Source organism: Neophocaena asiaeorientalis, unplaced genomic scaffold, assembly GCF_003031525.2.
Source record: "Neophocaena asiaeorientalis asiaeorientalis breed wild unplaced genomic scaffold, Neophocaena_asiaeorientalis_V1.1 scaffold110, whole genome shotgun sequence".
NCBI classification, from domain to species: Eukaryota; Metazoa; Chordata; class Mammalia; order Artiodactyla; family Phocoenidae; genus Neophocaena; species Neophocaena asiaeorientalis.
Window position 1 is genome coordinate 6,495,189 of NW_020175053.1, and position 26,634 is coordinate 6,521,822.

The following is a 26,634-nucleotide window of genomic DNA, read 5'->3' on the forward strand; positions in this document are numbered from 1 at the left end:
TCAGAGAACAACCAAGCCCTGGCCCTGTGACCAGAGCCAAGATTGGGGCACCAAACCTAAAATAATCATTTTATTCCATTAAAAACACTGTCCCTGCATCTAAAACTATGTCCATAACTTACAATCTAAATAAAAGCCAGTTAACATAAATAAGGAGAAGGAGGTCACTTCTGAGGAAATCAAACTCTGGAAAAGAGAAAAGAAAAAACACATTTCAAACAATTCTGATGGTTCCCCAAATCAAACAAACTGCCCAGGCCTTCCCACTGCTGTGCTGAGCGGCTGCTTCTGAGCAGCCCCACCACTGACAGGTGGGGTGTAGCACCCGCCGTCCTGTCTGCTTGAGTACCTTAGGCCACACGGCTCCTGGCACCTCCTCCCCTTACAGACCCTGCCTGGCAGATTGTCCAGCCTTGGCACTGCCCCCAGCACGCTGCCCCTCACCCTCCCAGGCTGGCTCACCTGGTGCCGTCTTGGTGGCAGCTCGCACATGGCCCTGGGATCATCACCAAGCAGGCTGCAGGGAGGGGTCTGCCTCAGATGCCAGCCCCACTGCCTGAGACCCCCATTTGTAACCTTTGATTTAACCCTCCCCCCCCACAAAGGCCCTTGCTGAGGCCCAGCCCTTGAGACTCAAGGGGTGTCAGCCCCAGTTCAGATGAGGACATGGGAGCAGCCTGGTGAGGCTCCCCACAGACGTCACATAAGACCCAATCTGCCCCCAGAGCCCTGTGCCCCCCAAGAGAGGGGCTGGGGGAGGTCCCTGAGGCTCCTAGGCCATTCTCAGAAGAGCCCACCAGGGCTCTCACACTCCCAGCTCACCAGGGACGGGGGATGGAGGAAGGACCCTGGGCCGGCAGGAGGGACCCCCCACACCGGAGCCTGGACGGGGCCCGTGTGACACAGCCGCGACTCCAGCCGGGGCTCAGGGAGATGCCGGGCAGGGCATCCGCTGTTGGGGGCCTGGGCTGAGAAGGGGTCACTAGACAGAGCAGGTCCCCGGCCCATTTCCCGAGGGCCCTTGAGAAAGAGGTGGTGTGTGAGGCACAGGGGACAGTGCTGGCGGGAGTGTTGCGCTGCACTGTCACAGTGACAGCCGCAGGCGTCCAGGCTCACACAGGGCCCATGATTTATAATTCCCCACTGAGCAGCTGCTACCAGCTTGGCCTTCTCAGAAGTCTAGCACATGAGAGCCCAGATAGACACCCTGTGGGCTCCAGCCCTGGGCCTGACGCTGGGGCAAGGGCAGCCCCCGTTCCCGGCCACACCCGGCGCCTTGTGATAAGAGGAGGGTAAACACAGCTCCTTCTGAAGGGATCCCAGGAGCTTAATGAAATTAGATCCCTCAAAGTGGCCCATTGTGGTCCTGCCACCAGCCTGGGGACAGGCGTCCCTGGGAACAGGCGCTGGACCCCATCTCCGGCCTCAAACCCAGGTAGAAGCCGGGCTTTGTGGCAGGGCCACGGGAACCCACCAGCACCCCTCCCCCATGACTCACCCTAGGACAGGAGGGACACGAGTGCATCCAGGAACTTGCTGCGGTCCTCGGCTTTCAGCTCAATCACTGAAGTAATGAAAGGAAAACATCACTGGGACGGGAGGAGCAGGGACAGAGCTGGGGGAGGCCACCAAGTACCAAGTTGACTCCCGCTGCCCGGCGCCCCAGTGGCAACAACCCCCTACCACATTCCAAAGGCGCACTTGGCTCCCTGGTGGCCTGGGGTGCTCTGGATCATGAGGCCTATTTAACCGGCCTCGCTGGCTGCCCTGTCGGTGCAGCTGCGGCTGTGGTCTGTGGGCAAGACCCTCGGGGCAGCCAGGGGACCAGCGGTGACACTCTGAACACCATAGCCCTGGCAGAGAGGCCTCCCTCCCACCCGAGCGGTCAGGCAGGAGGCGGCCTTCCATCCTGTTCTGGCCAGTCTCTCAGCTTTGGTGTCCCTTCCGTAGAAGGGGACATGGTGCAAATTGACCCATCTCTGGGGGCCATCAGCCTCAGACAAGCATGGGGCCTCATCAGACAGGACAAAACCAGCCAGCCTGGCCCTGCAAGCTGTGGGTACCTCAGGCCTTGACTTCCTCCACACCCCCTGCAAGCCGCCCACCTCTGGGGGAAGCCCAGCAGCTCCCGGCCCTCTAGTCTTCCCCATGTGGGAAGCCGGGGCATCCTGCAGGCTGGCCAGCACTGCCTGTCTGCAGTCTCAGGCATGAAACAGGAAGTGGGGGGCTGCTGCTGGAGGGGACCCCCCACCATGGAGCCACAGCCTGAGTGTGCCCGGCAGGAAGACGCCAGCTCTAGACTCCAGAGCAATGGGGTGAAGGCGGGTCTCGGACTCAGAGACTGGTCCTCGTTAAGGCATCAGTGGTGATGTGAGAGGTCCTTTCTGAGAGGTGGGCGCTATGGGCTGAAGGTGCCCACCTTGCTATGGTGACAGCCTAACCCCGGCACCTCAGAACGTGAGTGTACCTGGCAGTGGGCTTTTACAGAGGTGATCAGGTCACATGAGGTCACTAGGGTGCGACCTGATTCGGTCTGACTGGTAACCTTATAGGAAGAGATCAGGACATAGACATACAGAGGGTCGACCATGTGGAGACACAGGGAGACGACGGCATCTACATGCCTAGGGGAGAGGCCTTGGGAGGAACCAGCCCTGCTGACACTTGACCTTCCAGACCCCAGAACAGTGAGAAATGCATTTCTGTTATTTCAGCCCCCCACTCTGTGGTGCTTTATTACAGCAGCTGGGGCTCACTAACACAGGGGTAAAGTGCCACACATCTGAAGACCAGAAAGTAAATATGGCCAAACATGCCATGTTCCACACTGGCATCCGGTGGCCTACAGGTGTGGCCCCCCAAAGCCACCATGCGGCAACGTCAGGGCATAGTGGTGGCCAGACCCCCAAGCTCCTTGGTAAAGTGATCTCAGGGGCTGGATCCTAAGGCCAGAGCCAGGTATGCCTGTCAGGGCCCAGATGGGGTACAGGACCCGAGGCCAGAGGACTGCTGGCAGGGCACCCCGGCACTTCCCTGGTTCCAAGGCCAGCACTGACCTTGAAAGGGCCTCAGTGCGGCGGACTCTTACCTGAGAGATCGAAATGGTTGTGCAGTGTCCGGGAGTTGGTGCCCTCCGCCGCCTTCTCAAACGCCCGGCCAAAAAAGCTGGGGACACACAGAGGCGCATTGGGGGCTGTCCCTGCAGTGGACCCTCCCCACCAGGGACACACCAGACTCCTCACTGGCCACAGCCCCGAGGCCTCAGCCCACTCTCTGGACAGCCACTGCCTCTCACTACTGCTCCCATGTGAGCCCTTCTCAGCCCTCAGGTGGGCGTGTCCCCTGGTGCCCCCCCATGGAGCCGTGTGGGGATGGGGTCCTAGACACACACAGCAGGTGGGACCAGGGATGAGGGGCCCGCAGGGCGGTGGGGGAACAGGAGCTCCTTGGGGAGCAGCCTGGATGGAGCTGCCTCGAGGGAGGTTTGGTGGAGACAGCGGGAGTGTGGGGAAGGGGCTCCAGTGCCTGTTGTGGAAAGCAGAGGGCAGAAGGCGGGCAGAGGAGGGCAAGTGCTCCCAGCCTCCACGGCCGCCCTCACAGGAGACTGTGCGTGGCCACCGAGCTCACCGCCAACCGGCCCAGCCATGCACAGACTGGCAGCCCGAGTGAGGACACAGGCGGCTGCGGTGCTGCCTCGGGAACCCTGGCCGGCTCCCACCCATGTAACTTTGGATCTGAGACCCTCAAGGGAGCTTTGGAAGGCAGCCCGGCAGCAGGGAAGCACTTGTCTCAGAGGCCATTGTCTCCCCACTCACGGCTCAATGACCTTTGCAGACGCAGAAGGTGGTCAAAGCTCACAGTGGCAGAGCTGGGACCGATCCAGACCCAGGGTAAGACCCAGACCTGATCCAGATTTTCAGTGCAAACTGTTTGCTCCTCAGAGGAGCGTTCAGGCCCAGGGAGGGCTGAGGGTTTCGCCGCGGCCGCAGGGCCACACACCTCGCCGCCCATCCTGCGTGCGTCTGACCCCGGCCGGCCCTCCTCAGGGAGCTGGATGCCCTTGCCTGGAAGCTGGATGTCCACACACCTGCACCCCCCACCCCATGCTGGGGTGGGAGCTCCCAAGAGGCCTCAGACTACTCACAGGGAGGAACCCAGGTTACCTGGAGCCCAGAGACGTGCCCTCACCGGTGAGCCCTGTGCACTGGTGTCTGTCCTGGGCTTTCAGCATGAGGCCCCAACTGCCCTGCCACCCTCAGGCTTGCCTGCCTGCTGCACCTCCCTGCACTCTGACCCCGCTCAGTGCATGCTTGATGCTGTCCCACCCTGCAGCCCACGTTTGTAAGCCCCACCACCCTGCTTCATGGTGGAAAAGGCCATCCCTGGCCTGGCATTGAGGCCGACCCCCCATAGCCCCAGGCCCCAGGACTCACTTCTTTCTGTCGGAGCTGTCGGTCTCTGGGGGGATGCCCACCACGGTTACAGTGCCCTGCTCCGCGCTCAGGGGGGCGGCCATCACCAAGGGCAGTAGCTTGCAGCGCCGGTTCTTCGTCTGCGGAGGGAAGTGCACCTCGGTCACAGTGCCCAGGAGCCCCAGTCCCTCGCTCCCCAAAAGCCTCCAGGGACTCCCTCTTCCCAGAGACACTCAAGTCCCCACGCAGCTTGCCCCCAGCCTCCTGTGCCCCTGGCTGTTCCCTCCCTCACCTCCTTTAGGTCCTAACACAGTTGTCACCTCCTCCAGGAGGCCCTCCCCAGCCACCCCCCCCCACACACAGCTCAGGAAAAGGGAGGCACCTGCCAGCCCCTGGCAGGTGAACAGCCCCCGCACCCCAAGGCCAGTGTCTGGCACCAGCCACTGCCCCCCAACCCCCGGCTGCTGTGTTTCCACCCTCACCGAGCACACGAAGGACTTCAGCAGGTGCTTGCTGAGCAGGCTCAGGGCAGCTGGCCTGGAGAACAGCACAACGTCTGGCGTGCCCTGCAGGGAGTGGGGGTAGGTGGTCAGGGGGCGGCCAGCAGGCGGGGCTGGGGATGTGTCTGTGGGGAGCTGACCTCCATGAGGGAGCAGTAGAGGAAGGGCCCCTGGGAAATGATGAGGTTGGTGCAGAGGCAGCTGGCGATGGTCTGCTGTGTGGCGCGCAGCTGCTGCTTGGCGAGCTCCAGGCCGCGATACAGCTTGTCCAGGTTCCCCCTGAAACATGGCAGGCGCACGGCTCCATCACTGGCCGCAGACCGGACACCTGGTTTCTGGGTCAGAGGGGCTGTGGAGCCAACAGTTCACTTCCCTCCCTCCCCAGCTCCCTTTCCGGTGACAGGAAGGAATAAAAAGTGTCTAAACCCACAGCGATGGACAGGAGAGGTGCGGGGGGGTGGGTTCCTGCTGGCATCAGAAGACCAGAGACTGGAAGCCAGCAGAGGTGCCTCCTAGAAGGTGCTGCAGGGCTCTGACTGGAGAGGCTTGGGGGGCACTAGGGATCCCGCCACCAGACAGATGGATTTTTACCCTTCCCCCACACAAAGGAGGGTTCCGTTCTGAACACATTAAAATGAGCCCTCTATGGAGAAGTCAGGTCTTCGAGCAAAGCCTCTGCACCCAGGAGGTAAGGGTCCCAAAGTGTTACATGGGCTTCCCACCACCAAGATGAAGTGATGCCTTCCAGCCAGCAGGCTTGCCAGGCTTCCACAGCCTTCCCCACCCCCCCAACCCCTTGAATGTGGAGGACCACCAGACATTTGAGAAATGCCTGTGGCCTGAAAAACCAGCCCTAGTGGAAACATAATTTGGAGACCAAAAGAAAGCTTAAAATGAAGTCTAATTAGTATCTTCAGAGAGATTTGGGCAACACATTCATAAACCAAGAACAGGATGCTATGAAAAATGATCAGAAACCAGGAAGTATTTGTGGAAAGTAAAATGGTTGCAACAAATAAAAAATTCACTCCAAGTCAAGAAAACCTTCCTTACCACAGATAAGACAAACACATGGAAAATGTAAGGCAAAAATCAGAGACAGAGAATCATTCCAGGAAGTCTAGAAAGATTAAGAAACAGACATATGTGTGGGGGGAACAGTAAAGGCAGAGTATGAAAGCATTTCCTCAGACTAAAAGGGCTCACCCAAAACCTCAGTCTAATGCATGAAACAAGATCCACCCCACACATCACTAGACATTCTGGAACACTGAGAATCAAAAAAGATTCCGAAAGCTTCTGGTGGGGGTGAGGGTGCATTTACAGAGAAACAAAAACCAAAATGGCTCAGACTTCTCATCAACACCACTGGCTGCTGGAAGACAGGCAGCAACCCTGAATTCTGCACAAGCTAAACCAGCAATCAGATGAGGGCAGAAGATACTATCAGATGTGCAAGAGCTCAGAATGTTTACCTCACATGTGCCTTTTCTTTAAAAGTTGCTTAAGAATTATGTTCTAGCAAAATGGGGGAGTAAAAAAAACAGATGAGGATCCCAAGATGTGCTGGGTCCACCCCAGCGGCACAGTCTGGGCCGCCAGTGGTGGCGGCGGGTGGCAGGACTAGGGAGCTGGAGCTGAGAACAGAGCCCCAGGCTCTCCTGGACAGAAGGGGCTCAGGGAATGAGAGCTGGGAAAACCGGATATGATAAAGGAGGCAATGAAGAGCTCCCAGGAAAACAAAGAGCTGAGCCAGAAAGGAATGGGATCACCGCACATTAGTGACTCTGGAATATTTTATTAGAGCAACCAAGTAACACTATTTATTGATCTTCATCTTTGAGAATCAACCTACAGCCAAAGATGAGACGACTCACATTCTGTCCTCTACCCCACTATTGTTAACCTTGAACATGCGAAAGTAGTATGGGGGAGGAGAAAACGAAGGATGCCAACACCCTTTTCTTACCAACTAGGGAGACAAGAGATGCTGGTGAAAGAACAAGACCGAAGTATGTTCAGGTTACAAAGGAGCTAAAAATAGTGGCACAACTGTACCAACAGGAGGGGAAGGCGCACAGAAATTGGATGAATGCTCTTTTGTCACAGCAGGAAGTCAGCAGACAATGGCTAAGACTGGCCCATCAATTCTGAGAGGAGGCGGAAACAGTCGGCAGTATAGTTTTTTGATTTCTCCATATTTCTAGGTAAAAACAGAGCAACTACATTACAAAACCAAAGACCTAGGACCCACATTTACAACACAAAGAATGCGGAACACCACAGACCTCAAAATATAGGCAGGTGGGAAGAGACCCTCAACTGGCTACCAGAAGTGTGGGAGGGAGCAGAGAAGCAGAGACCTAAGAAAGGTGAAACTCCAGGCAACTGGGGACAGTGGCCAAAACTTAAGATTTTTGCACCATGCAAGAGAAGGTGAGTGTGAGGGCCATAGCAATCACCAGGGGGCTGGAGCAGGCTGGCTCCCCGTACCAGCCAGAGCTCCTTTCCACTCTGGGCCCCTTGCTGAGGAGAGATGGCTACAAGTGGAACTGAAACTGGGCAAGAGAAGGACAATTCAGAAAAGGAAGGCAAAGGCACTGATCAAACACGCCGGGATTGTCATGGAGGTTCTAGCCAGGCAATTAGTAAGAAAATGAAATAAAAGGCAGTTAGATTGGGAAAGAAGAAGTAAAACCATCTTCGTCTGCAGGTGACATGATCCTATATATAGAAAATCCTGAAGAATCCACTAAAAAACTGTCAGAACTAATAAACAAGTTCTGCAAGTTTGCAGGACAAGATCAGTATACAAAAATTGATTGTAGTTCTATGCAGTAGCAATGAGCAAACCAAAAATGAAATTAGTAAGTTGATTTACAATAGCATCAAAAAGAATAAAATATTTAGAAATAAATCTAATAAAAAGTGTACAGTTTATTCTCTGAACTATAAAACACTGCTGAAAGAAATTAAAGAGGATCTAAGTCTATGGAAAAACATCCATGTTCATGGATTAGAAGACTTAATATTGTTAATATGGCAACACTCCCCAAATTGACCTATAGATTCAATGCAATCTGACTTCTTTGCAGATATTAATAAACTAATCCTAAAATTCACGTGAAAATTCAAGGAACACAGCATAGCCGAAACCTGCTACAAAACTACAATAATCAAAGCAGTGTGGTACTGGAATAAGGTTAGACACATGGATCAGTGGGAGAGAAGTGAGGATCCAGAAATAAATTCCCACATGTATGGTCAACTGATTTTCAACATGGGTGCCAAATTAATTCAATGGTAGAAGTCTTTTCAACAAATGGTGCTAGAACAGTCAGATGCCCATATGCAAAATAATTAAGCTGATCCCTTCCTCACATCAGATACAAAAATTAACCTCAAGTGAATCATACACCTAATATAAAGGCTAAAACTATAAAACTCTTACAGAAAACAGAGGTGTAAATCTTTGTGACCTTGGATTAGACAATGGTTTCTTAGCTATGACACCAACAATAAAAGAAACAAAAGAAAAAATAGATAACCCAAACATCATCAAAATTAAAAATGTGCTTCAAAGAACATCAAGAAAGTAAAAAGACAACCCACAGGATGGGAGAAAATACTAGCAAATCATGTATCTGTTGAGAGACATATTTAGAATATACAAAACAGTTCCTACAACTCAATCATTAAAGGACAACCCAATTTGGGCTTCCCAGGTGGCGCAGTGGTTGAGAGTCCGCCTGCTGATGCAGGGTACACGGGTTCGTGCCCCGGTCCAGGAAGATCCCGCATGCCGCCGAGCAGCTAAAAGGACATACATTTCTCCAAACAGGATATGCAAATGACCAATAAGCACATGAAAAACTGCTCAACGTCATTAACCATTAGGGAAATGCAAATCAAGGCCACAGTGAGACCACGTCATACCCCTAGGATGGCTGCGATCAAAAAGTCAGACAGTGACACATGTTGGTGAGGATATGGAGAAATTCAAACTCTCATACACTGCAGGTGGGGATGTACAATGGTGAAATCACGTTTTGGAAAACAGTCCAGCAGTTATACAAAAGGTGACACACAGAATCACCACATGAGCAGGCAATTCCACTCGCAGGTATATACCCAAGAGAGAGGAAAACATGTCCACACAAAAACTCACATGTGTGTTCACAACATCATTTTTCATCACCGTTAAAAGGTGGAAACTACCCAAATGTCCATCAACTGATGATGGATAAATAAAATGTGGTCTATCCCTATGATAGAATATTATTTGCAATAAAAAGAAAGGAAATTCTGACACATGCTACGACACGGATAAAACTTGAGGACATTATTCTAAGCAGAAGAGGCCAGGCCGTAAATGATCACTTAATGTCTGAGTCCATGGATATGAAATGTCCAGAAAAGCAAATCTATGTATACAGAAAGTAGGTTATTGATTGCCAGGAGCTGGGGGAGATGGGAGATTTGGGAGGCGATGGCTGAGGGGAGCAGGGTTTCTTTTTGGAGCAATAAAAATGTCGTAAAATTAGATAGTGGTGATGTTTGCACAACCTTGTGAATATACTAAAAGCCATTAAATTGTACACTTACAATAGGTGAGCCATAGAGTATGTGAATAATAGCTCAGCAAATCTGTTTAAAAAAGTGTGCTTGGGAATGCACCAGGAAACCCCAGAAAGCAGGTGCCTCCATTTCTAACACTCTGAAGCTGGAAAAGCTGTGTGAACCATACCTCCCCCAAAAAAGTTAGGAAGACTAAACTCACAAAAAAATGAGCAACGATCAAATCCTCTCAGTTATCATCAGGGAAAAGAACAAGGAGGATAGTCTCCCTCTCAACAATGAAGGTTAATTAGAAAGACACGCCCCCAAAAGACCAAAACTATAAAATTCTATTTCAAAACAAGCTGAAAGACATTAAAAAAAATAGTACATCTCAGGAAGCGAGATAAGAAAAAATTAGAAGTAAAAGAAAAATAATTGAGAAATGAAAACTAAACTAGAAGAAACACAGGAATGAATAAACAATAATGCCTGAAGGGGTATGGGAGGTGAGAAAGAAGAAAAATTTTTAAATCAAAAAGAAAGGATTCCAAAGAACATGACACATACTGAAAACGGGCACGTGTCTCATGCGCCCCCAGCTCAGGTGGACTGTGATCTGGATTCCTGCACAGTCACCCCCATGCCTCGGGGCCCTGTGACCTGCCTCCCTGGCAGTGTGGGGCTGAGGGCCGAGTGGCCGGTGGGGATGGGGGCCCATGGCTACACCCACTACCTGGAGAGACTGTCCAGAGCCTGGATGAAGTTATCCGTCCCAGAGCCGTCTTTCTCGGGGCTCTCCATTAGCGACATGGTGGCAAAGACCACATCACTGGCCAGGAACTTATGCTTGAAGCCAAAATGGATGCTGAAAGTCTGGATGCGCATGTCCTTCATGCTGCAACGGGAGGAAGTGACACGGCTGTCGTTCTGCGTGTGGCCGGAGTGTCCTCGAGTTGGGGTGAGCTCTCACACAGGCCAGGCCACCACTAATGCTCCCTCCCCAGCCCCCAATGATGCTTGCAGCTAGCCATTCCAGTCAGAGAATGGACGGAGTCAGGAGGCCGACACACCAGCCTTCAACCAGGGTGCTGAGCACCCGGTACAAAGCTGTCAGCCCGTCAGGGCAGGGCAGGAGCTAGCTGTGTGTGTGTGTGTAGGGGGGTGGGTACGGGGATGTGGGTGTGGTCCTCTCCTGCCTGCGCCCCAGCGCGCCAGGAGCAGTCAGGCCCGTGTCCCTCCAGCAGCGTCAGAAGACCCGGTTGGGCAGAGCTCGCCTGAACCTGGCCCCAGTGGGCCCTTCCAGGGTCCAGTGATGGACAGTCCAGGTTGATCTCAAAGGTCTGCACCTCGGCCCCAGGATGTAAGGATTCTACACTTTTCAGGCACCTTAAGTCCTAATTTTAACCCAAAGAGAACTAAAAACTTCAGGGAAGGCTAGTCAGGTCACAATCATCTATGTGTTCTTGTTTTCTGCATTATTTTTAGAATGTGATTAAAGCTGAAACCTTGACAAAGCTTAATCCAGAGAAACATGTGTTTACCCAAATTTATTGGCAGACTCTTCAATCATCTCCCGCAAATTCTCCTTCAAGGAGACGTCCATGGACTGAAACTTCTGCTTCACCTGTTTCAGGGGCAGACTGGGAAGGAGGAGCACCGGTCATAGGAGGCATGATGCCACGGCTGATGCCCCGGCCTGGCCTTCAGACCAGATTCTGGGATCGAGTGAGGAATGTGGGATAGAGCAGGAGTGGGGGCTTTCCCCCAGGGGAGGGGGGCCGTGGGGGGCAGGCCTCGGCGCTCACTCACCCCACATCCGCGAGGAACTCCTGCAGCCGCTTCTGCCCGTGAAGAGACCAGAGCTTGAATCTGGCTGCGGTGTAGCACGTGTTACACAGGCTGTCGTGAAGGGACCAGTGCTGATAGAGCGCCAGGCGGAGGCTGGGCCCGCGGTCAAGGAGCTGTGGCTGCATAGTGACCCAGGCCCCCGCCCTGGGACCACCACCTGCATAACCAGTCAGCCCCCCCAGGGACCTGGAGCTCTTCGATCTTAGTTTAACATGACCCAGACAGCTTGGAAGATGTGGACGCACAGCATTATCCGGGGGCCCCTGTGGCCACACAGGACTTGGGAGGCCCCACTGGGCGTCGCCAGTTCAGGCTGGCCTCCCTCCCGCTCCCCGCGGGCTCCACCTGCCTGGGCCTGTGCTGGGATCCCCTCAACAAAGCCTCATCCTCGCTCCACTCCTTGACAGGCTCTTCCTCACTCCTGGGGCCACAAGTGTGGCTAAGAGGATGGTCCTCACCCACGCCGAGGGTCTCTGGGCACACGGCGGCCTCTGTCCTCTGTGATGTCCCTCCTGCTGGTTGGGCCCTGGGGCCACTGTCCTCCCTGCCCACACCCCCGGCGCACCCCGGTCCCTGGATGTCACGTGTCAGGACCCAGCTCCTGGTGGTTGCCCCCTCCCGGAGCTTGGCTGCCCCACACCCGGCACCTCTTCCTAGACTTGTCATGGGCACCCCCACCTGACCTGTCCAAGCCGTGTTCACTGGTCCCCAGCTGTCCCAGGGCAGGCACAGGCTGGCCCCACTCCTACCATCGCTCTACCCGCCACCAAAGCAGCGAGACCCCCGTCACAGCTGCCACAGCCTATCCCCCCCATTCGGCAGCCCCGGGACATTCAAGCACCAGGAACCAGCTCCTCCACCTGCACCCGTCCATGGCTCCAGCCCCTCCCTGGAGCTCACCCCAGGACTTTTGCAAGGCCATGGGATTGCCCAGGCAGCCCTCCCTCTCCTGAGGGTAGCTGAGTCTCCCCTCTGACATGGCCTCACCAAGCCTGTCCTGAGCCCTGCGGCCGGCCCGTTGGCCCGGGTCGCCCCCTCGAGGCGCCACATCCTCCTCGTGAAGTGTCACTCTCTAATTGCATCTGCTTGCTGCTTCCCAGCCCGCTCGGCAGGAGTCTGCGAACCCTCTCAACTGCCTGAACCACCGTGGCCCCATGTGCACTTGCCTGTGTGTGCCCAGCACCCATGCACCCTGATACACGTGATGCTCCTGAACATGGCAAAGCCATGGACGAGCCAGGCAGGGCCCACGTCCAGGACTCCTGCTGCACCCACTGGGCCCTCTGCCCAGGGCCTCTCGTCCCGGGGACGCAGGGTTGAGCCGTGAGGATACTCGTACTCGAAGGAGATGCGCATGCAGTCGACAGAGAGCGCATGTTCCTCGTCCTCATGCCGGTGGTTGTGCCGGGACACGTGCCGCTGCAGGATGCCCACATCGGTCACGTACTTCATCCTGGAAGACAGCACGCAGCCTGGGGCCCCCTCCACCCCTCCTGTCCAGGGCCCAGGACCCCTGCTGCCTCTGCAGGCAATCGAGGGCCAGGCTCTAGCCTCATCTGCCACCCCCGTGCAATCTCTCCTGGGCAGCAGCTGCCCCGCGTCATTTATTTGAGGCCCCCTAGGGTGGGCACAGAGGGTGCCATGGCCCACCTGCCAGCCACGGTCAGTGGACAGACCCCATAGTGACAAGACGCCCAGCACAGGAAGTGTTGGCGAGGAGAGCAGGAGAAGGCAGACCCCATCCAGGTCCACTTGAGGGGCCACCCAGGCCAGCATGGTGTCCAGCGTTGTGCACCTGACACCATCGGCAACACAGGAGGGGAGCAGGCTAGGCCCAGGCCGTGAGACTCGGGACCCTCCAGTGGGCAGGGTGGGAGGGGCAGCTACCGGGGCACAGGGGCCTCTGCAACCAGTGCAGCCGGAGGCTGTGCCAGGAGGCAGGCACGGGGCCCTAGGACGGGGTTACAGTTCCCACCTGATGGCACCAGAGCAGCAGGAATGAGAGGGGCACCAGCTCCCCCACCCCTCCCAGGTGTCTACATCCTGGAGTTGGACAGACAGGAACAGCAAAGCCCACCCACCAAGGGCAAAAAGGGTTCGGGTCCACACCAGCCCTCCTTGCAGGCCTGTCCAGCCTTCCCCCAATCTTTGAGATCATGCCTGCCCGCCCTGGCAGGCCTCAGGGCCCTGGCCCCTCCTCCCAGCCCTGTGTCCACTGGGCACAGGGGTCAACAGACAACATGAGAGCCGGGAGACCGGGCCCCTCCGCTCATCTCAGGCTCCACCTGCTGGGCCCCCGAGGTGGATGAAGCATCCACACAAGGCCACACATGACTGCACCAGAGGTCCAGTCCTGACAAGGACCCAGGCCCAAGGCAGCCCATCCTCAAAGGGCGCCACAGGGACGCTGCCCCCAGCCCACCACTGCAAACCCGGCTGCGGTCGACCTCAGACAGCCCGGGGGAGCGCATCCTTACTGGGTGATCTTGTCTTGCACCCACTGGTCCGTTAGTCCAACAATGGCCCACCTGGAAGGAGAGGAATGGAGCCGTGAATGGGTGGGCGGCACTCACAGGCACGTCCTGCCAGCGTGGCCTGACCCAGACACTCCCCTGGACCAGTGGTCCCGCCCTGCGGGTGAAGAGGTTCCAAGGCTCCCATTGCGGTGTCACCGCAGTGGGGCTCTCGGTTCCCAGCAGGGATGCCCTATGACAAGAGCGGCAGGCCCCACACCGCCTGTGTCCCAGCTCGCCTGGCCGCACGCCATGCCAGCTCAGGGCGACAGGGCACCTCTGGGCCTTGATGTGGCCAGTGCCTGGCCCTGCCCCAGCCGTCCTGAGGCTCTGACTCAGCACAGACCGTCACCTTGCAGAGGAGAAAACCGGGACCTAGAGCAGAATGCTGAGGGTGAAGCAACACACTCCTTGCTAGACTCTGAGCCTTTAGTCCCCAAATCAACCCGCGTTCAGGAGCGCAGTGGGCCAAGCACCCCCGCCGGAAGCCCCAGCAGCAGGCTCAGAGGCAGGCCAGTGGCTACTCCTGTCCCGGAACTACCCCCCGCCAGGGTTGCAAAGATGCTTGGCGACAGCAGCCTTGTTCAAACCTCACGCTCAAACTGATTTGGGCAGCAAGGCTGGGTGGGTCAGCTGGGAAGGGTGGAGAGGCCCAGGCCCCTCCCTCAGACCCTCGGCACCCCATGACACTCCCCAGTCCCCCCAGGAGTCTGTGTGCAGCCGGGGGCCCCAGTCAGGAAGACGACCAGGGCCTGCACGTGTGCAGAAAGGGGCCGCACCCGGCACTCCCCTGGCAGTGGGGACCCGCCCTGGCTGTGAGGATGCAGCTGCTCATAGGAGGGCCTCACGCACCACAGCATGTCGCTCAGGTCCTTGGACATCATCCACGCCAGGTCAAACATCACCATGGCCGACTGCAAGAGAGACAGGCTTAAGGTCGGGCAGCCGTGCTCACGGCAGGGTCAGGATCGTGCTGCCCGGGGCCCTGGGACCATGCAAGAAGGGTCTTTCCCACAGGGCTGTCTGTGGATGAAGTATCCAGCTCCCGTGAGCAGACAGGCTGGGTCCTGGCAGGAGATGGGAGGATCAGGGTCTGACCAGAAGACTCTAAATCCTGTTTGCCCTGAGACGTTGGGCTTCCTTCAACAGCGCCAAGGAGACTGGTTTCCGCGGGAATTTCCAGCATCTGAGGAGCTGGGCGTCCGTTCCTGCCCACACCACCCACCCCTCCTGCGGCTTAGGATCCTCCACTTGCCAGGGCAGAGAGATGATCCCACAAAGGGCAACGGGGCCTTGACCAGAAAAGGGGCTCTGGAGATCTGTGCTCAGGGTCCAAGGCCCCAGAGCCAAATTCTAAGGCTAAACACAGGATGCTTTACTGGAAACTTATTTTCTAGGGGTCCTCAAGGCCCTGAGCTCTGCTCAGTGATGCCAGAGTCGACACACTGGGTTTTCTGTACGAAACTCTTCCTATACATATATGCTGGTGGGCCTGTGTAAGTCCAGAGTTCTACCTTCTTGCACAGAGACTAACAGACCTGTTCTGCACTTTTTTTTTTTTTTGGCCATGCAGCATGCAGGATGTTTGTTCAAACCCAGACCCCTGGCAGTGAGAGCGCCAAGTCCTAACCACTGGACCGCCAGGAAACTCCCTTGTTTTGTACTTTTGATCATGAACATAAATAATAGCTGCTGTTCCTTGAGTACCTCTAGGTAAAAGGAACCGTCCCAACAACTGCCTCTGGAGTGAGGGCTGCTCTCTTCCTTTTACTGAAGAGGAGAGGCTCAGAGAAGCTGCATTCCCTGCCCAAGATCACAAAGAGGAAGCTGTGGGGCTGGAATTCATACCAGGCCTTCGTGGCTCTAAAACCTGTGCTCATTCCTCCTCCTGTTTTAGGACAGTGACCCCTAGAGTCCAAACGTGACCATGATCCCGCCTATCTGTACTTACCGATGTCCCATGATATTCGTACTGCTCGTAGTCAAAGAGTATGTCTCTTCTGTAATGACACAAAACGCGGGTCTTCAACAGGAAGCAGAACAGGAAGACAAATGTTGGGGAAAATGCTAAAACTGGACGGTACCCAAGAAACGCAACTGAAATAGTTTGTTTTCACTTATTGACTCTTCAAGGAGTGTAGACATACAACGGCTGGGAAGGGAGTAAACGGGCTCAAACCTCGTGTGGCTGCAGAATATGTGAAATGGCACAGCCCCAGAATCCCCCCCCAAGAAATGATCCCCAGAAGGGAATTCACGGAACAAGCAAGACAAGACGGGCTCTGCGTGCAGCCTATGTGTCACAGGAGGATGCTGGACCCAGCCTCCAGTTCACAAAGAAGGGGAACCGGCCAGTTGAGCACTGGGCAGTTGATAAAGGCTTTTGGAACCATCAGAACTATGATCCTATTAAGAGGAAAAATGCAAAATTAGGTGTGATTATGTAAAATGTGCACAAGTACAGATAACCCAGGAAAATCAACCCAAAGCCAGAATCTCTTCCTATTAGTGAAAGTGGGTTATATTCAGTTTTCTTTCCTTACACTTCCTGAAATGGTTTTACACTGTCCTTCCACGGGGGTTGGCTGGGGGCACAGCAGGACGGGGGCTGGGTACTCAGACCCTGTTAGACCTCCAAGGACTGTGTTTAGCAAGGAATTCCCAGCTCTAGAGCACTGCTCCACGGTTTGCCTCAAGCTAGAATAACCTCTCCAATGTTTTCATTTTAAAGCACTTCTGTTTTTTAACTTGCAACAGGAAGAGAAGGTATGTGCAACTTAGTTTCCTTTTCATACTTTTTTCCTATGAAAAGTTTTACACAATTGCCATCTCTTGAATTTGTAAATAAAAGTATCTACATTTAGAAAACTATGAAAACAAAAGACCAGGGCCCTCACCGCTAATGGATGGCATGTGCTTGGGAGACCTTCAGGCCAGGCCCGGCCTTTGTGGGACCAGAGGGCGAGGCAGAGGGGCCCTGAGCTCCTCCCCAGTGCAGGGCCACCCGCTCAATCCTGCAGACACTGGCGCAGAGGCTCTAAACCGAACATGTGATCCTCAAATAGAAAAGAAAGGGGCATCGCTGACCCGCTATCCCGCTGCTGGACGCAGCCTCACCTCCGAGCCTCCCATTCTCTTCGCTTCCTCCTCTTCAAGGTTCGCTCTGCGATCTCCTGATCCACGACAAAGAGAACAAAGGGTTGAGCAAAGGAGCCAGGAACTCACCCCACAGCCGGAGAAGGTTCTGATCTGGCAGAAGGCACAGGGCACGAAGCCTGCTCCTGGGGAGGGAGGCGCAGAGGGGGCAGCTGGGCCCTCTGGCCCATCAGCACTGCGGGTGCGTGGATGTGGTTGGCCGCTGCCGCCCCCCACCCACCCCGCCGGCACCTGCTCAGGCCACACCCCGAGTCCTTCATCCCAGCACCGAGCAATCCACCAAGAGCCCGCCACTGCCTCCTGCTGGCTTTCCCACCAGATTAAAAAGAGCTCACACTTGTACATCCAGACCCCACCGTTTCCAGCGACTATTCTGATCTCACAGGCACAACCTCATCCAGTTCCCACAACAAAGGCAAGGGGGTGGGGGGACGGCAGTTTTAAAAACTCGCTTCTGGAAAGATGGTGTACGTGTATTTTTCTCTATACATTCATTAAATATACTTAGAAACCCCAATATCACATATTATAAAAAAAAAAGATTCTGAAACGTGGAGAGGAAGGCTGACTAGCCAGGGATCCTGGGACCTGAGGGATGTCACAGCATGAGTTCCCTGGGTTTTCTTTTTTGTCCATTACATCCCAGACTTGGAGCTGAAGAAGCCGGCCACTTGGAAACACCAACAGGTACGAAGAAAAAAATCCCCAATAAAAGCCAAAGAACCACGAAGGAACAGCCTCGGAAGACAGGAAACTTTTAGAGGATAAGTGCTTGACTCCAGGACCACCCCCTCCAGCCCAGCGCAGGCCACATGGAGCCCAGCCTCCCCCGATGAACACCTCCCATCTGTAACACCTCCTCCTTCTACCTGTGCTCTCCCTACACCCTCGCCAGGGTAGAGTCAGAGGCCAGGCAGGGAGCCTGGAGCTTCCTTACCTAGTGGTAACGCGAGAAGCTGGGTCACTTGTAGACTGTTGGTTGGAATGTAAAATGGTACAGCCGCTCCGGGAAAGGTTGGCAGCTTCTTAAAAAACTGAACACACAACTACCACACAACCTAGCAAATGCACGCTTGGTCATTCATTCCAGGGAAACGAAGACTCGTGTTCATACATACAAATCTGCACACAAATATTTATAGCAGCTCTATTCACAATAGCCAGAAACTGGAGACAGCCCAGATGTCTGTCAGTGAGTAACTGGCTAAACTGAGGCCAGTCCACACCATGGAACATACTCAGTAACTAAAGGGAACCAACCTGATACACCCCAAGACCTGGCTGAACCTCCAGGGAATTATGCTGAGTGAAAAAGCCAATCCCCAAAGGTTATTTACTATATGATTCCATTTATATAATTCTTAAAAGGACAAAATTATAGAAATGAAGAAGAGTATACTGGTGGCCAGGAGCTAAGGAGGGGGTGGGGGCAGGAGGGAAGTGGTGTGGCTATAAAAGGGCCACAGGAGGGGTCCCTGTGGTGACGGAAATGTCCTGTGTCTTGACTATTTCAGTGGTTGTGATGTTGTGCCATAGTGTTGCAATATGTCACCACTGGGGGAAACTGGGCAATGTATGTAAGTGATTTCAACTCATTTCTTACATCTGCATGTGAATCTACAACGATCTCAAAGTTCAAAGTTTAATTTAAAAAGGCAAGTCATGGTCCTGATGAGGGAACTTCTTGGGGATGATAGAACTGTTCTCTATTATGATGTGGTGGGGGTCACATGGCTTTATACATTTGTCAAATCTCATTGAACTGTACACCCGGTGAATTTTATTGAGTAGAAGTTATACCTTAGTAAAGTTGACTAACAAAACCCCCAGGGCCCAAGAATTCTTTGACCCTCCCCAGGACGCACAGTGGAGTCCTGTCCCCTCCCCTCGTGGCTGTGGAACTCCAGGGCTGATCAGGAGGGCTCAGACAGCTCAGTATCAAAAAAAACCAAACAATCCAATCAAAAAATGGGCAGAAGACCTAAATAGACATTTCTCCAAAGAAAACATACAGATGGCCAACAGGCACACGAAAAGATGCTCAACAGCACTAATCATCAGGGAAATGCAATTCAAAACCACAATGAGATATCACCCCACGGCTGTCAGAATGGTTAGTATCAAAAAGACCACAAATAACACATGTTGTTAGGATGTGGAGAAAAGGTAACCCTCCAACACTGTCGTTGGGAACTAAGTTGGTGCAGCCACTATGGAGAACAGTATGGAGGTTCCTCAAAAACTAAAAATAGAGCTACCATATGACCCAACAACTCCACTCCTGGGCATATATCTGAAAAAAACAAAAACACTAATTCAAAAAGATACATGTACCCCAATGTTCATTGCAGCACTGTTTACAATACCCAAGACATGGAAGCAACTTCAGTGTCCGTCGACAGATGAATGAATAAAGAAGATGTGGTGTGTATATACAATAGAATACCACTCAGCCATAAAAAAAGAAAAAAAATGGAATTCGGCCACTGTGACAACATAGATAGACCTTGAAGTATTATGCTAAGTGAACTGAGATGGAGAAAGATAAAACATAAAATAAAATACCATATTATTTCACTCACACACGGAATCTAACAAAACAAAATAAATGAACAAACAAAAATAAACTCATAGATACAGAGATTTGTTACCAGAGGGGAGGGGGCTTGGGGGGTGGAGGACATGGGTGAAGGGGATCAGGATCCAGCATATGGTGGTAGATGATAACTAGGCTCATGGTGGTGAGCACTTTGCAGTGTACACAGATGTTGGATTATAATGCTGTACACCTGGAACCTATATAATAAAAAGAAAGAGCTCTAAAAAATCAAAGATTAGAAGATAAAGACCAAAAGTTGGCTGGAAAATAGAACAGATAAAGAGCCAGGCAAGAGGAAAGAAATCTCAGAGTGGGTCTGAGAGGTCCCAATCGGATGACCCAAGACTCTAGAAATAGCAGGCAGGTGAGGAAGCAGGACACATCCCCCAGATGGACAGTGTCCAGAACATCCCAAACATGGCCCTGAAGGGCTCCTCCCAAGGCTCTGGTCAGGCCAAGGATGAAGGGAGGACCCCAAACATTCCAGAGGCAAATCTCAGCCTGCACACCAAGGACCAGGGGCCAGAGGGCATTAGCTTCCTTACAACACCGAGCACTAGAATAATCTCATCCCTTGTGTGGGGGGAGCAGCGCCTCCCGCCTGTAATTCCACATCTCGCAGAAGCCACCAGTGCTGGATGCTACAGCTCAGAGAAGTCCAGAAACCTGCCTGAGGCCACACAGCCACGGGATGGCAGAGCACAGAGTTGGCACCCACACCTGCTGCCTCCCATCTCTGCCTGGGCCCACAGGCTCCGGGCTGACCCCTGACCTCAGGGAGTGGTCATTTCCTCAAGACCGTGTTGAGAGGCCCAAACCCACCTCCTCCACCCGTGTGCGCTTCTCGGAAGGCTCTGACCCCTCGTCACTTTCGTTTCCCGAATGTTCTTTATCCTCCTCTTCATCCCTAAAAATGTCGTCATAGGCGGGAACTTCAAGGTCATCATCTTGTTTAATGAGCAGTTTGATCTAAGATTAAAACAAAAAGCAATCAATCTCCTCTGTCATTCATGGAAAACTATCCATCACGTTTTCTCTCGCAGTCTTATTTCTCGATTGGCCACAGCGAGTCGCTGGAATCTGCATGCTATTCGGTGCATAGAAACTACGGGAATTTGAAAACTACCTACAGTCATTAAGTTTGGAAAAAAGCTTCCTCTTAGGCCACATTCTCAGCCAACAAAACGAATGCCTTGTACCTCAGCCTTTGACAGAGGACACGGAGATCGGTGACCTTGAAGCAAGCAAAGCTCCTGTCTCTAAAAGAGGCCCTTCACGTGAGAGTTTCAGGGCTGATGCTTTGTTACTGTGGATGCATGCCCACTGCTGACGGGTCAAAGAGCACGTGTGACAGAGCCATGGCAGGCTCACAGCAGCCTCACACCACTGTCCTGCTGGTCCCCACACCACCCTGGATGGGCAGGGTGCATCCTAGCTCCATTTATAGGGGAGGTACCTCTGAGGTCCCCCAATATTCAATAAGGCTGGGCTGGCCTGAGCTTGGAGTGCAGACTCAGGGCAGGTTCTGGTCCCTACACCTTCCAGGACAAGCGAATTCCATACACACCCTCTGAGCACCTCCAAGGTTAGGTGTCATGTTTCTCATCAAAGATGGACAAGACCAGGTTCTGTCCTCAGGCTGCTCCAGCTCTTATAGGGGAGGTGGACACGGGCCTTGTCAAGAACACCAGGCATCACATTGTCCGCAGCATAAAAGGGAACAGACAGACAGACAGGAGAACTCAGGGGAGACGTGGGCCCCGAAGGCCGGCTTACCTGGGCATCGTTGTACACGTTCACGACATTGACTGGCCTGTGAGTGTCACACACGAAAAATACGGTGTCTTCATCGGGTTGAAGGATATCCAACAGGTCCACGTTAGCACCACAGTTTATGAGGATAAAATAGTGGAACTGAGAAAAGGACAAGGACCCTGTGAGTAAGCGCGTGGGGGAGGCTGTTTGTCTTCAGCACTAGGCCCGAGTCCTGCTGAGACACACGCAGCCCCTGACGCACGGCGAGGCGCTGACAGTGAGGGGCTCCAAACACGGCCACAGCTGGCCTGTGCAAGTGCTTTAACAACCCCATATACAATTTCATTTCCACCGCGACATTGTAAGGAGGGTTCCATGCCTGTCCTGGCTTCAACGAGGAGCAGGCAGAGGATGAGTGTGCCCGAGTCTCAGGCTTGGGGTCAAGAAGGTGATGTGGATGGACCAAGAGTTCAAATGCATAACCGAGTCTCTTCTGATCTGTCACTCTACTGTGACAAATTGCCTTTCTGTGCTAGTAGCATGGCACAGGGTTAAATTTCTAGCAAGTCTTAGGTAGCCCACACTTACCAAGCACCTAAATATTAAGTTAACCCTTTAATTACATTCTATCACTATAGAAAACCCTTTCCTTATAAATATTGAACTGGCAGAGGTCCTTCTCATGATGACAGGAGAACCGGGTGAGGACTTATCTCTGCCAGACAGTCCTAGATGTGGCCAGAAACTCTAGGGACCCTCTTCCAGACTCCACTCTCTCCCCGTGGGGCTGTGGGGTCTCAGATGTCCCATCTCTCATTATAGCTCCATGCCGAGGTGGGAGGAGGCCTGGCCTCTACTGCTTAAATTTCAAAAGGAGACAGTATATTCCTGAATTTCAAGCTGGAAACCTGGATACGTTTTCTTGGAGAGATAAATATGAAACAGTAGTCTAATCTAAAGTAATTTTTACAAGGCCATATAAAAAACAACCTGCCAAATTCCAAGCACCTTACGATGAAATGTATCTGCAACACAAGTTCAAAGTTAGAGGCTGTCCATATTCACTATCTCTATTTTGTTGTCAATTTTGTCTCCACAATTTGAGAGTAAGTCACCTGGACATATAGCTCACTTTTCTCTTCTGAAGAAAGTCGGTAGTTAGAAATACATGCAACCTATTGTATACATAGAAAGAATGCTCAGTGTTAAGAAGTTGTAACTGAGTAAAAAAAAGCCAAGTATTCTCAAATGCATCTCTCATACCTGTTCTTTATGCTCAAGAAATGCAGTTTCAAGTTCTTGCCACCCAGAAACTGGAACCAGCGTATACTGCACGTGGTCACACTGGAACAGGGCCTGGAGAGAGATTTTTTTCAAAACCTATTGCAGTTAGGATGTCTGCAATCTACCTTGAAATGCACTTAAAAAAAAAAAAAAAGATGAGAGACAAGCAACACGTGATAACCTAAGGTTAGTGAAATATTTATGTCAGCAAGTAGGTGATGGGGACATGAATGTCCACTGAATCATCTGGTCAACTTTGCTGAAAATCACCAAAAGAAAACTGAAAAGGTGATGGTTTTTCTATGTCTTCTGAGAAGTAGTTCCTGACCCAAGGACCTCTGACCAAAGCCCATGTAAAGCTTGCACCATATTCAAAACCGAACCAACGATCTTCCCTAACAGGCTAAAGAATCGAGTATCTCCAGAATCGCTTATGACTCCACTGTGCCCTCGGCTGTCAGATTCCTCCGCTTCAAACCCCACACGTGAGAAGCCGCCACAGGTCTACGGGTCTCTCGAATGCAACCATTCTGTGCCCAGGTTGCTACAGAGATACTAACTAGTCTCCCTGCCTTTTACCTAGTTCTCCTCTAACCCACCCAACGCCGTCCCGCCAGGGAAGCAGCCTTCTTGAGTCCCCGCCCCAGGACGAGCTCTCGCCCGGAATGGGGTCCTCGCCCCGCTCCTCCCCCGCGCCCCGCGCCCGCCCAGCCCGCGGGCCTCACCTGAAGGATCTTGCAAGCGCACAGAGCGTCCACGTCCGAAGCCACGAAAAGAAGGACCCTCTGTCGGGGGAGAAAGGGCTGAGCGCGGCGCCCCGAAGCCCGGCCCCTCCCTCCCCCACGGCCGCGGGTCCTCGTCCCTTCCCCCAAGCTTCGGGGCTCAAAAAAGGCTTCACCTGGCTCTGGAGCACCTCGTAGAACTCCTTGCGGAAATCTGACACGAACATGGCTACCGCGGCGAGACACCACCCTAGCTCGCGCAGAAACCCCGCGAGCCCGGCGACGGTCAAGACTCCCGCCAAATCACCGCTCTTCCGATTGGCCCGGGGTCCAACCAACAGGGACTCCGTTCCCAGCCTTTCCTCCTTTCTGATCGGTCCACGCTGGGGGCGGGCACTAGCGCTCCGCCATTTACGGCTGGAATAGTCCAGCCCGCCCCCAAAGAAGCGTCATCCACGGGCCGGACGCACTCCCGGTTGCGCAATTCAACTCTGACTCCGTTACCTACGCTCGGCGGACATCTTTACTTTGGGAAGAGAAGACTACTCCCCCCAACTGGGACCTGTAGGGAAAAGAAACCTTCTCGCCACAAATTAAATTCATGTATACGTCAGACAAGGGCGTCAGTTTAGGATTTCAATGGGCTCTCGGCCTAGTTCAAGGGCGGAAGTGTGGCTTACTTCCGCCCGAGTCCTCGATGGCCGCAGCAGAGGCCGGAAGGTCTGCGTGCCTTCTGGGTAGTGTAGGCAGTAAGGGGAGTGGGCCGCACCAAATTCGTCAGGAGGGGGACACTATCAAACTGTAATTTAAAATAATCACGTTAGGTGCTCTAGAGTGCACACGTTAGGAAGGGGTATCTGAGCGCTCACTCTCCGGGAATTTTGGACCTTCGCGCCTTTGCCTGGCTTTCATTCGCAGCAGCCTGCACTCGCGCCCCCCCCCGGAAGTGCAGGTCCGGACTTCCGGTGGGCTCCGGGCGTCCGCGCGAGGCGGCGGCGGCGGCGGCTGCTGTGAGGAGGCGGTGGCGGCTCCCACCGTAACGTTCCCTGACGAAGCGCATCTACGAGGCGGAGGCGTCCACCATGGTGAGCGGCCGGGCGAGCAGGGCGGGCAGGGCGGGCCGGGGTCGGGGCCGGGCGGACGGACGTGGCGGCCGCAGAGGTGCCGAGTCACCGGCCTGAGCCCGCCGCCGCTCGGGACTGAACGCAGTTTTGCTTGTGTAGACCCGAGATGGCTTCCCGCGAACAAGCCCCGGATCGGCTGGGGGGCTGTAGCGGGGAGAGGAGAGCTCACGGGCCAGTCCCGCGAGCTCGGTCCTGCCGGCCTGCGGCCCTGCCCCGCCGCCCTGGGCACCGCGGCCCCGAGACCGCTCATACTTTGGGCCCCGGCGGCGCCCCTGGAGGGAGGGTGGTGGCCGCCGCGTCGGCGCGAGAACCACGAGGTTTAGGGAGGCGCGTAGTGTAGGCCACGAACGCGGGCAGTGGGGACTTGAAGCCGGGTATGCCTGCAGAGCTGTGTCAGCACCGCGCCGGGCGCTGCCGGTGTCACGGGTTTATCGCATGCGAGTTTATCCTTAGTGTGTCAGTGTCGGGTCCCCTCTCTCTCCTCAGGTTTAGCCACCTATAACAGCTGAACACCAGCCGTGCGCCGGGCAGTGTGCTGGCGCCGGGGCTGTAGAGGGAAGTGGGACCGGGGCGGGAGGTCAGGTCCGTGGGTGGATGCGGGGCAGGTTGGCACCCGGTGTTCAGTACTTTGTGTCCATTTCCCTCTTTCGTGTTGCAAAGAGAAGACAGGGCTTAGATGGGGGGGGATGTAGTGAGGAGGCCCCTACTCCTCTCCCTTCTTTTCGTCCAGAACGCTGCTTCTGGCCAAGATTTTGTCGAACAGAATTCTGGTTAAAAGGAGAGGCACGGGTGTGAAAACTACTTTGCTGGCGCTCCAGGGAGTGGAGAACCATTGGAGAGTTTAAGCAGGAGCTGCGTCTGCATCTGTGGAAGACAGCTGGCTCAGCTTGCTGATTTTGGAATTGCTAGTAAACTGTCTCATCAGTACCTGATTTTTCCTCTACTTAGTGAACAGTTAGAATCAAGTCAGGAAATACTCGTCTGTTTAAAAGTTTTTTAGCTTGTAAAAAAACATGTACCATAAATTTAGCATTTATAAGTGTACAGTTTAGTGGTGTTAAGTATATTCACGTTGTTGTGTAATGGATGTCCGGAACTTTTTGGTCTTGAAAAACTGAAACTCTCTTCCCATTAAACAATTCCCCCTCCCCCTAGCCCCTGGCAACCACCATTCTTTTTGTCTTTGAACTTGACTAGTTACTCTAAGTACCTCATATAAGTGGAATCCTACAGTGTTTGTTCTTCTGTGTCTGTCTTATTTCACTGAGCATTATGTCCTGAGTTATTATTCCACTGAGTTCATCACCGTTGTAGCATGTGTTGGAATTTCCTTCCTTTTTAGGGCTGAACAATATTTCATTGTATGGATGGACATTTTCTTTATTCACTCATTTGTTGATGGGCATTTGGGTAGTTTCCAACTCTTGGCTATTGTGAAGAGCGCTGCTGTGAACCTGGGTGTACAAATATACCTTCAAGACCCTACTTCCAATTCTTTTGGGTATATATCCTATTGTGCAATTTTATATCCTTTCTTTTTGACACGTCACAGTAGTTGCAGTGCTTTGGGAAGACCCTAGATTGTTGGCAGCATGTGTTCTGAGCCTCATCATAATCTACAATGTAAGAGCTGGGATCTTACTTTTGTGATGGCACCATGTCTAGGCTTTACTTATGAAAGGCATGGAGGGAGTGCCATGGTGTGGCGCCACGTGAGAGCACTTTGGAGAGGTGCTAGCCCTGGCCCTGGGCAGAGCAGGGAAGGTTCCCAGAGCAAGGAAAGGGTGGTCCTGGAAGCCAGGGGAAGGGGGAGGGGTGCAGACCTGTGCACCTGCTCTTATCACTGTTTTCTGCCTGCTCCCTCTCCTGGCTTCAGGTCTCTGCAGAGAAGTGCTTCCTGACCACCCACTTAAAACAGCGTTCCCAGGAGCTCTTGGTCCTTTACCCTCTCTTGTGCTCAGAATACTGACACACGGATGGTTTTCTGTTCTTGTTTCCCTTGTCTTGAATGTCAGCTCTGCCGGGGCAGAGGTTGTAGCTCTTTTGTTGGTGATGTTTACCTGGTGCTTGGAGACCAGAACCTGGCAGATAGTGGCACTCCTAAACGGGGTGAGGAGAGGAAAAGTGGTCCAGGCTAAGGGAGCAGCCCGGCAGGGACCTG

At 53.6% G+C, this 26,634-nt stretch overlaps 2 protein-coding genes across 4 annotated transcripts in view; one reads left to right on the forward strand and one right to left on the reverse strand.

Annotated features, from left to right (window-relative positions):
- CDC45 (cell division cycle 45) lies at positions 1-23,665 on the reverse strand. Of its 2 annotated transcripts, XM_024763766.1 has the most exons (20): positions 23,526-23,624; positions 23,353-23,412; positions 22,607-22,699; positions 21,365-21,502; positions 20,411-20,557; positions 16,951-17,006; positions 15,785-15,833; positions 14,686-14,747; positions 13,798-13,848; positions 12,654-12,773; positions 11,282-11,413; positions 11,014-11,112; positions 10,206-10,367; positions 5,053-5,191; positions 4,895-4,978; positions 4,434-4,552; positions 3,089-3,165; positions 1,499-1,564; positions 463-517; positions 58-186 (listed from the first exon to the last, which is right to left on the reverse strand). In XM_024763766.1, exons 1-18 carry the CDS (start codon positions 23,574-23,576, stop codon positions 1,500-1,502), a joined length of 1,704 nt encoding a protein of 567 aa, XP_024619534.1. In that variant the 5' UTR covers positions 23,577-23,624; the 3' UTR covers positions 58-186; positions 463-517; position 1,499. The 2 variants fall into 2 exon arrangements, with proteins under 2 accessions (XP_024619535.1, XP_024619534.1); XM_024763767.1 differs by lacking the exon at positions 463-517 and having other exon boundaries at positions 1-186; positions 23,526-23,665.
- Positions 23,666-24,298: 633 nt separating this feature from the next.
- UFD1 (ubiquitin recognition factor in ER associated degradation 1) overlaps positions 24,299-26,634 on the forward strand; it is a 21,051-nt gene continuing 18,715 nt past the window's right edge. The window contains exon 1 of one of the 2 annotated variants that reach the window (XM_024763781.1): positions 24,299-24,434. In XM_024763781.1, coding sequence (XP_024619549.1) covers positions 24,432-24,434 — 3 coding nt within the window. In that variant the 5' untranslated portion in view covers positions 24,299-24,431. The remainder of the gene's footprint in view (positions 24,435-26,634) is intronic. The other variant, XM_024763782.1, reaches the window with a different exon arrangement.